Source organism: Chinchilla lanigera, unplaced genomic scaffold (assembly GCF_000276665.1).
Source record: "Chinchilla lanigera isolate Chin_1 unplaced genomic scaffold, ChiLan1.0 scaffold00007, whole genome shotgun sequence".
Taxonomy (NCBI): Eukaryota; Metazoa; Chordata; class Mammalia; order Rodentia; family Chinchillidae; genus Chinchilla; species Chinchilla lanigera.
In genome coordinates, this window is record NW_004955408.1 from 3,053,230 (window position 1) to 3,064,840 (window position 11,611).

The 11,611-nt window shown below is 34.4% G+C and overlaps 1 protein-coding gene across 1 annotated transcript in view; it reads right to left on the reverse strand.

The window, feature by feature from the left end:
• Rapgef6 (Rap guanine nucleotide exchange factor (GEF) 6) overlaps nucleotides 1-11,611 on the reverse strand; it is a 206,744-nt gene that overhangs the window by 150,700 nt on the left and 44,433 nt on the right. Inside the window, exon 4 of the mRNA XM_005376072.2 lies at nucleotides 6,999-7,082. Within this exon, the coding sequence (XP_005376129.1) occupies nucleotides 6,999-7,082 (84 nt within the window). The remainder of the gene's footprint in view (nucleotides 1-6,998; nucleotides 7,083-11,611) is intronic.

Below are 11,611 nucleotides of genomic sequence, written 5' to 3' on the forward strand. Positions count from 1 at the left end.
TATGATAGACATTGTGAAATGATAGGAAAACGCTCAAGGGTAAAGGGCAATTGGGATGTGGGAAAAGAGAAGGGATAGAAGCAGAAATTTTGTATGTATGTATATACAAGTTAGTTAACATAGTTGTTCTACTGTCTCTATTTCTTTGCTGAAAGAAACTATCAGTGAGTCTTTGATTGATCAATATTGCATGTCTCTATCTGTTTTCATGAGAAACCGCTTTGAAGATATCAATATGTAATACAACAAGCACTGTTAATTTCCTACCACTTTGTTTGTAACTCTATATTGTCTGTACCGTTCTTTTGCTATTTTGTAAAAGGCTGTCTGTTAATGTTTTCCTCCTTTTATTTTTAAAATTAAAAAAAAAATCTAGAAAAAGCCGTAAGACATGATCATGAGGCTGGTTTACATTTTGTTAGACACAAAACTAAAATCTCAACTCTCAAAAGAAAAAAATATTTTAAATTTGGTCTTTGTCAAAATTAAAAACCTTTGTGATTCAAAGGGGACTATTAACGTACAAGCCACAGAAAGGCAAAAAAATATGCAAATAATTTCTCTGCTAAAAACTTGTATACAAATTCTTGTAAGTTGATAACAATAAGACAACACAATTTAAAAATGAAAAAAATTTAGTTAATACCACACTTAGCAAATTCTAAAGAATTTTATGAAAGAGATCAGAATAAGTGAATTTAATAATGTTCCAAGATACAAGATCCACATATGCAACACCTCTACAGGGAAACTTAAGCACTGCTGATGGAAATCAGAGGAGACTTAAACAAATGGAGTGATACAGCGTGTCAAGAGTTAATTCTCATTTATAGATTTAGTGCTTTCCCTATCAAGATCTTGCAAGTTTTTTACATTAACAGATGCCAAAATTAATTTATATGGAACTGCAAAGAACCTACAATGACCACAACAATTTTGACCAAGTTGGAGAATAGACAGTACTTCACTTTGCAATTTAGCGTGACGACAAAGTGGAAAAACATCCAGGTATGGTAGTGCATTCCTCTCACCCCAGCACTCTGGAGACTCTTTTAAGAGCTAGCCTGGGAAACACGGTGAGACCCTACCTTAAAAAACCCAAAACAACACCCCAATAAAACAAAATAAAAAACTGGGAAATAAGCCCACAAATATATAGCCATTCTTATTTCAATAAAGATGGAAAGGCAATCCATGGATAAAAGGAATTTTCATTAACAGATGGTGCTGGCTGGGGATGTAAGTCAGGGAACAGTACTTTTCTAGCGCACGTGAAGACCTGGGTTCAATTCCCAGGACCTTAGAGACAAAACAAACAAAAACAGGGGCTGAAACAATTAAGGATGCAAGGATAAAAGATAAAATTAGATTTATATTTTGTATCATATATAAAATTAGCTCAAAAATAGTCCTAAATAGCCCATAGTGAAATAAAAAAATTTAAAACAGAAGAAATTGTACAAAAAAATTCTTTGAAACCTTGGGTTAATCAAAGATTTCTTACATAAAACACAAAAAGCATAGTCCCTTAATGAAAAAAAGCTGCTAAACTGAACTTCATCAAAATTAAGTACTTCTGCTGTTTGAAAAATAGTTAACAGAAGAACAACCCACAGGCAAGAAAAAATATTTGCATATCTATACAGGACTGTCCTTTAGAACATGTATACAGCATACATACAGAACTTTTAAAATGCAAAAATAAGAAATTAAACAACCCTACCCCCAATGGCTAGAAGTTAAAAAGAAACACTTCATAAAAGGCATAAAAATGACAGGCATATGAAAAACGCTCACTAATATTAAACTACAGCTAGACACTACCATATACCAAGACTGACATTACCCCAGCTGTTAATGAGGATGTGATGTGGATCAACTCACATACTGCTGATGAGAACGTAAAATTGTAGAACAACTTTGGAAAAGATTATAGAACCTTTTCAGAAGATTAAACATGCACCTACCATCTAACCTAGCCATTCTTAGGAACTCATTCAAAACAAATGAAGTATATGTCCCTATAAAGACTTATACTCCACATAAAGAAGTAAAGCCATTCTACTTGTACATACATAGTTTTAAGACAAATTAAAGTTTTTTAAAATGTCCATAAAAGGACTTGCACACGTAAGTTCACAACTCTGTAAATAGGAAACAATCAAATGTCCACCAGTAATTGAATCTAAACAATATATAGCCACGTAATACTGAAAGAAAAGGAAATGAAAGTGATACATATAACATGGATAAACATCAAAATTATTTTAATGAGTATAAGAAACCAGACAAAAATACACACTGTGAGCTTTCCCTTACATAAACTCCAGAAAATATAAACTAATCTACACTGATAAAAATAAATAAGTAGTAATTACCTGGGGACTAAGGAAAGAAGGAAAAGTTAGGAGTGGTTTTACATTTTCTAACAGTAATAGAAATTTATCCCTTCTAATAGTGTTTTTACAGATATTTACATATGCCAAAACTTAAGCAATTTATATACTATCAATACATGCAGTTTAGTACTGTCCATGTCAATTAACTCTAAATAAATTTATTGAAAAATAGAATTAAGGAAATGAAAATGCCTACCAAATTAATGGGATAAAATGACAAATAGCCTGCATCCGGAACATACTAAATATTTTTACATAATAATAAAGACGAACACCCCAAAATAGCCCCCCAAATTTAAACAGATATTTCACTGAAGAAAACAGAGAAAGTAATGGCCAATAAGCATGACAAAAATGCCCAACATCGTTACAATCAGGAAAATATAAAATCACTTCACTATGACAAAAATAACTAAACTAAAAGACTGATGACACTACATGGTAGTAGTGACAGCATGCAGAAATAGAAACTCAAATTCATCCACATTGCTGGGAGGTGTCTGAAATGGTACAAACACTGCGGAACAATTTGGTAAGCATTTTCACTTCCTTTTATTTCCATTTTGTTGAACAGTATTTCTATTAAACAAACTGGCCAGGCATGGTGGCACACGCATGCCTATAATCCCAGCACTTGGGAGGCTGACACAGGAGAATCTTTGAGTGTTTGAGACCAGCCTGGGCTACAAAGTGAGCTCAAGGCCAGCCTGAACTACATAGTGAGACTCTGTCTCAAAAAGACTAAATAAATAAATAAATAAATAAATACAAACAAACAAACAAACAAACAAACAAACACCAAACCACTGCTAGGCTCAGAAAAGAACTACAGAGCTTTAGACTTCAACTAGGAAGCACCTGAAGAACAACACAAGTCAATAAAGAAAGATTACACTTACCACAGAAAAAAGTGACTCAAAGTAAAACATCATACTCAGCTCAAATGAGTATTGTCCCAGGGCCCACTCATCTCTGGAGAATCATTTACTTTCCAATGAAACTGCCTATAGCAGCACACTTCCCTCAATACATGAAGAAGGCTATGTACATAGGCTGGGCATGGTAGTGCATGCCTGTAATCCCAGCACTAGGGAGGCTGAGGCAGGAGGGTTGTTGCGAGTTTGAGACCAGTCTGGGCTACAAAGTGAGCTCAAAGCCAGCCTGAACTGCATAGCGAGACCCTGTCTCAAAAAAAAAAAAAAAAAAAGAAAAAAAAGAAAAAAAAAGTGGCTACATAAGGCTCTGAATCTTGCTGGGATGTTGGGTGCTCACCAACTTGTGATGCTCCTGTGCACATAAATTTACATGCCTTTTCTCTGTTAATCATTTGACTGTCAGTGCATTTCTCAGACTCAAATATTCGATTTCAATAGGTGTTAGATTTCTCTTGCCCTTGGAATACATTATAAAGCTCAACTAATTATAATAGGGTAGTATTCCAGCAGGGATACATAAAATCTAACAATAGATTAGTAGTCCAGAAACAGACATATGCAGATATTTGACTTATTAAAAAAGATGGTACTAAATGAACAGAAAAATAATATACAAGTATCAACATGGAAACCACTCAACATTACACCACACACAAAAACCAATTTCAGGTAGACTACAGACCTAATTGTGAAAGGAAAACAAGAAAGGTTCTAGAAACTAATGAAGGAAAATATCTTCAGGACTTCAGACACAGAAAAGATCAATGAATTGTTCCAACTAAATTAGAATTAAGAACCTGTGTTCAACCAAAAATCTTACCAAAAGAATAAGACAAGTCACACAACAGGTAAAAGATATCTGCAACAAAAATAATCAAGTAAGGACTCTTATTCCAAATATACAAGTAATTTTTACATTTCAGGTACAGACAACTCACTAGGAATGCAAGAAATAGACTTGAAGACACTATTTACAAAAAAAGTGATTCTAGTGAAATTGTACTCATTCATCAGCAATCAGTAAAATGCAAATCATAACTACAATAAAACAGTACTGTGGGCTTAAAAGAATGATTGAAATTAAGCAGTCAAAAATTAAGAATTGGGCTGGGAATATAGCTCAGCGGCATAAGCGCCTGCCTAGTAACTGCAAGGTCGTGAGTCTGATTCCCAGTTAAAAAAAAAAAAAAATTAAGAATTAAAAGACTGACTAGTAAGTGTTGGTGAAGATAAGACAAAAAAGGAATTTTCACATGCTGCTGGTAGGTATGTAAACTAACACATCCACTTCAGAATAAAACTGCAATTATCAATGAAAGCTGACTACAGGATATCTTGTGAGCCAGCCGTGCCCTGCTGGGTACTTTCAACAGAAACATAAGCATGCAGGCATCTCATATACAAAAATGTTGACAATAATAGTGCTCAAGTATGTAAAACCCCCCCAAAACACTAAACGGAGGGAATGAACAAGTATAAATACACAAACCAGCATGGACAGATTTCATAAATATAATGTTGGGCGAAAGAAGACATAGACAAAAGAATTACATTATGATTACATTCCTACTAAGTTCAAAAGTAAGCAAATCCAAATTGTAAGGTTAAGATGCACATATCCACAGGCCAGAACACTACAGATTATAATTTAGAAAAAAAATGTTGATCTTTAGGGGAAAGTAGGAAAATTCATTTGGTATTTAGTTAGAATACTCAAAGAAATGATGATGGAATATATAATTAACACACCAATGACAACTGACACTGTTGATTGGTTTGGGGCAGCAGGTAAGAATAACTTCACTTTTATGAAGGAAAGCTGTATCTTATTAAGTAGAAAGAATTGTTTGTTGAAAGGAATTCCAAATGTGTTTAGAAGTTTTCACAAGGAAACTGAGTAGCCCAGGGAGTGAACTATGTCAACTATTTCTTTCCCATCAACCCCAAATGGACTGGCTCTCAGCTTCACTCTGAATGCTCCTTTGCCAGGTGGACATACTAAAGCTTTGTCGGTAGATGGTGCTAGAGGGTTATGGAAGTAGAAAGGACTTCCTTGCAGTTGGGTGGGTTTTCATGTGTTTTTACCAGCTCTGGGGTCTACCTGCACCTTAAGGCAATGGATGGGAGTGGGGTGGCTCCCCTGCTTGCCCATACTGATCAGCAGTTCCTTTCCTATCAGTCCTGACCAGATTACTATGGACCAGCTATGCTCAGGGGCAACCCAGTAGACTACTCTGCTATCTGTTGAGCTCAGCTAACATATTCAACAATGCCTGAATGCCAGTCATAGGACAGGGAACCCCCTTTTTAAGTTTACTTATTTCTTGAGAACACCCCCTCCCCTCCGCTGAGGGATATTTTTTATCTTAGTGGCTAACCCCTTCATATTAAATTGTCCCAGTAGAGACACTGGCTATATTTCTATAAAATACTACTATTACTTCTTTTTTACTAAGTACTGATGACATTCTGTTGGTATCGTAACATTCAAATCCCATTACTATTATATTACAATAATCATTTATCGGAAGTCAAAAATTACTTAATGGTGATTATATGTCAAACATTATTCTAAGTAGTTTACTTATATTAACTCATTAATCTTAACAATTACGCTATGATAACAAGTATCTTTTCTGCAAAAAATACAAATCCTCTAGCTGGAATTATTCAATATAAAAATTAAACAAACTTGTATAATCATGTTTGCTGTGAAGTTCACGATAGTTACATTAATGCATACAATGACTTTGCCTTTTTAAAATCTACATTCCTACCCAATATTTTAAAAAGTTAAACTTTATTTTCTTGATCACAAAACAATGGTGAATTATTGTTGCTGCTCAATAGCTGCAAAACATCTTTTCTTTTGTTTTTGTTTTTTAAGACGGGGTCTCACTACGTAGTTCAAGCTGGGCTTAAGCTCACTATGTAGCCCAGGCTGGCCTCCAACTTGCTGTGATCCTCCTGCCTCAGCCTCTCAAGCACTAATAGGTACACAGCATCATACTTGGCTTAGAAAAAAAGTCCTTACAACAAATTCCTGACCATTTATAAGAGCAGAAGAAAATATGTTTAAAAACAATCCTAAAGTATAACTGCAGATAATATCAATTTAGTTTATTATGTCTGTTTGTCTGTGTCAAATTCATTAGTATGAGTCCCACAGCTACAGGAAAAACAGCCAAAGGACTTAAATAACCAAGAGCCAATACACATTTCATTTGTAAAAATAGTCATTACACTTATTTTACAAGCAGCCAACTCAGATACAAAGAAATTAATGTGTCCAAGAAGTGAAAGTAGAAATATGAACACACACTGCCTGGCTCCTCTGTATGACCCCATACAGACTTCTGTCTACAGACTTCTGTTGAGAGCTGTGAGTAGCAGAGCTTGCTAAAACTTCCTGACTAGGTACTATCATTATTCTTGCTTTACAGACAAGAAAATTAAAACTGGTCCAAAGTTAAATAACTAAGTGATTAAATATGAAATATGAGTTGATTCCTGTTAAATATTTTGGATGAAGCAAGGACATTTAAAACACATATCAGCTACAGAGAGAAAATATACATTTTACATCGTTAAATATGAGACAAAACGAACAGTTGTAATGCTAACTCTGCCTACCTTATGTACTATGAAGTTAACATACACTTACCTGCAAGGAGGTAAGACCATGGAGTCTTTCACAAGTACAGATCCAGAAAGAAGGATATACCAACATCTGGCAATTGTTTCTGAACTGTTTAAATAAATAAGTAAATACACATGTTCACATGTATGCAGATATGCTGAAAATACTTCAAGTCATTAAGAATTAAAAAAACAATGCTGGGAAATCTGGGAAATTCTACACGCTGCCTAAAGTTTTACATAGATCCAGTGACCGTGGGGGAAAAACCCAGATAAATATTAACAGGTAAACAGAACACAGGCACAGGGGGAGCTACATCACTAGTACACAAAAAATGCAATGAACGTTTAAAATACTTAAAGAAAATCACCACAAATTAGTCCACATTATAGACTTGTGATAAAAATCATGTATATTCACTGTTTAGTGGGTTTATCACTGTTTATTGTTATATGTTTATTCACTGTTTATTGGGATTATCATTGTTTAGTGATAATCAAAATCAGGACCTTTTACCCCAATTGATAAAGTAATACAGAATAAAAACCACAAAAACATGACAGCCCTTAACCCCATAATTTTATTCCAAGGAATATCTCATAGACAAATCATTCTTATCTCTGCATAACAGACTTTCAGATGAGTTCATTTTTCATGTTTTCTAATTTTCCTGTTATTACTATGGTAACAGAAACAAATTATTTTTAAAACCCAACATAAGAATATGTACACAGCTGGGCGTAGTGGTGCACACCTGTAATCACAGCATTCGGGAGGCTGAGGCAGGAGGATCGTTGTGAGTTCGAGACCAGCCCTGGCTACAAAGTGAGCTCAAGACCAGCCTGAGCTACATAGTGAGACCTTGTCTCAAAAAGGCAAAAAAAAAAAAAAAAAAAGAATATGTATATAAACATTAATCATAGCAGTAATCTAAATATCTAGTACTAAAAGCAACCTAAATATATAGTACTATTAGAGTGATTTAATAGATCATAGTATAATCACTATTATGGGCACTATACAATTATTACAAACTACAACTACATAAAGGCATAAGTACATGTAAAGAAGTGCATATAAAGCAGTCAAACAGAATATATACATACCATAAAGAAAAGACAAATGCACATATAAGGCATAATACAGAAAAAAACCCAGCATAGCAGGATTGGGACTAAGGGTGAATTATTATTACTATTATTGCTAAATCATGCCTAGATGGAAAAGAGGTGCTTAAAAGTGGGCACAACTAACAGTTCTCAAGAATTCAGAGAAAGAAGGGGAAGAAAGGGTTATCAATACTCAGGGAACATTTGGCAATTGGTGCTATTTTAGTATAATCTACTTTTGAAATATTTCACTTTAGGTTAGAAAATATTTGCTCATAAACGTATGTCACTTCCCAGGAAGAACCAGGCAAGACATAAGATGCTTGAAAGATATGCTCAGAGCCTACTTGTGGGAGAGAATTATATTTATAGATTAGGCCGCTGATGAGTATTTACATCTGTACCTAATTTAAAATTTAACAGGCTAAATGAATCTTCAGTAGCCTGATTTAAGTAATTCTAATTTAAAGCCACTTTAATCTATTTTAAAGGACCTGTGCTTTATGATTTTTTCCTAAATCATGAAACTCCTAAGCAAAACTTTTGTCTAATGCTGTATAATCCTTTATGCAACTCAATTACTTTTACCAAAAGTTCCGGTTTTTCAGATTTCCCTTTTTAATACTCACTTGCTAGAGGTTTACACTAAAATGTGATGTTGGACAGTAAAATCCTAAATTTTACCTTTGTTCAAGTTTATACTCATTAAGCCTTTTAAGCCTTAATAACCAGGCACAGTGAGGAAAACACTTAAGGAAAAACTATACATTTTCATTAAAAAAAAATTCCTAAAAATTCTCTTCATAATTTTATAAAACCAATGAAAGGAAATTTACACAGTAATCTTACTGAGATCTGACTCATCTCTAAGATAAAGGAATACTAGTACTCAGAAGAAAAACATTCTTAAGATGTTTCTTATTCCTAGGCTACATCAGGCACCATAAATGCCCACGTCATGTCAACTCCAAGTCTCAAATGTGCACTTGGTTCTAGACAGACTTGTTTCTGACTAATCTTCATCCTAACCCTCATCCAATCCTTACACTAACCCACTAACACTGGAACTCACAGTCTGACATCTGGAAAATATCTTACATTCTCGATGTGTTCTCCCGGTATTTCCTGAGGACAATGCTTCCTCTACTACCACTTCAAAATGGTACATGTTTTCTCTCACGCATTCCTCCTATCAATGGAGCTAGAGACAAATCAGTGTCCTCTCCTTTTACCTAATTCTAAACCATGTTTTTCCTCTTCTCACTAAAAATTATAACTTTGAATCTTAGAACATCAGATCATACCCTTACTGTCTTCTGACACAACCAATTACAAACAGCAAGGATCACTCCTCGTTTCTTACAGATTTTAAATCTTGGTTTATAAATACCCTAATATTATTTTTGACAGATTTTGTAATGACATTAATATTAATCCTTCTGACATGATGAATTATGTTTCTTGATCTCTTCTTTAAAGATCTTACTCTGTATTCCACTTCAGACATGCACTTTCATGGTCAATCACCAGAAATCTTGCATCAGCAATAACAATAACACCTTTATAATCTGAAGTCCAAGCATCTGTTCTTCTTTCTCACTCATTCTGTTACCCAGACTTCCAAAATCTATTTGTTCTCTAATGATCCCACCATCTTTTTTCTGTTCTTCTTTTCTGAACCCAACACAAACTCCACATTAAATTACCATTATCATTCTTTTGCAAGCACTCCCTCAACTGCCCTTATTCTCATGTTATTTGTACTTAGTAGGCTAGATAAATCCAACTCTCTGCCTACCTCCACTTCTATCCCAGCAACAGAACGTGGCTGATGAGAAAACACAGCTATCATAAACTTCAGGTGGGCTTTCAGAGTTGCCTAGCAACCATAATTATCTCTGGATCCATTTAGTCCACTCTCATCAAATATCAGATATTTCTTTCCTCATCCAAACTCTCAATTCATTATCTTTATTCCTTAGTCATTGAGAAAATACAAGCTATCGAAGAAAACTTCCCCTAACAGCTACCACATACATCACACAGCATTCTCACCTGCATCAAGACATCTATGTATACTCTTGTCTGCCAAAGTCAAAACCAAACAAAACATATCTAAATACTTTCTATGGGAAGACAGATTAATAGTTCAACTTTTCATACAGTGGCAATTAATAAAAATTATCATGACTGCTGAGAATGGAACCAAATCTAAAACAAACAGGAAAAATATTATTTTTAATATGCTCAAGAAAAAAAAAGCACAAGATAGCTTGACCTACACACGGAGATCCATTAAATAAAGTAGAAACCTACAACTGAAAAATGCAATTAAAAATAAAAATTCAAATGGTGGGCTTAATATAAACATTAAGAACAACAGAATTTGGAATCTATGAATCAGAAAATAAGTCAGAGAAAATACAGGAACAGAGAAAAAAGGGTGGAAAACACAGAAAACAGTATGAACAAAATAGGGACAAAGGAAACCAAGGGAGAAACAGGAAATGGAATTAAGAAGCAACAGGAAAAAGTACTGGCTAAGGATTTTTTTAAAGCTGATGAGAAACACTACATCACAGAATGAATGAGTTCTACAGATCCTGAACAAAATAAATCCAAAAGAATCACAGGAACATTAGATGCAACTGCTGACAAGCAAAGAAAAAAAATCTCAGTAGCAGCCTGGGCAAAAAAATGTGTTAACTGCAAAGGAGTAACAGTAACATTAACTGCTGAGTCTTCAACATTTGCACAAGCCAGAACATGACAGAACAACATTTTAAAAGTTTTAAGGAAAAAACTGCTAAGCTAGAATTCTAGACGGATCAAAAATTATGCTTCTTAAACATTACTGTGAAAAATTAAAGGTAACCAAATAAAGAGTACACACTTCTGCAGACTTAAATATATTTACATAGATGTACTTACAAAAATGTCAAGTCTTTCTAAAATAATTTAGCTTTAATGCTATTCTAAGCTCGTACCTCTCCAACAAGTTTTTATATGTATACATGTGTGAAAACACACACTATGAAATGTCAAAATATGTAGAATAATTGAGAGGGCACAAATAGCATGAAGATAAACCAAAACAAGCAAAATACAGAGAGGAAAAAATATGTATGTATAAGCGGCTGCTACAACATACCAGGGGAGAAGGTTTTCCAACTAATGTGCTGGGTCAAATGAACACCAACACAGGTAAACAACAAACTATGTCAATGATTAAATCTAAGCTTTGAATAAAAATTTTCAATTTTGGAAAACTCGCATTTAATACTGAGCTTCATACTTTCCTACGCTTTTTGGAAGAAACCAGTACAGAAAGTGAGCAAATGTCACTTTTCGTAATTTATTTAAAAAATGTGCCCACATGAGAAAACTATACAACCCAGTACCATCAATACTTCCCAAATGACCAATGTATGCTGTTACAAAATCAGGCATGGGCCGGGTGTGGTGGTACACACCTGTAATCCCAGCACTCAGGAGGCTGAGGCAGGAGGATCATTGTGAGTTTGAGGC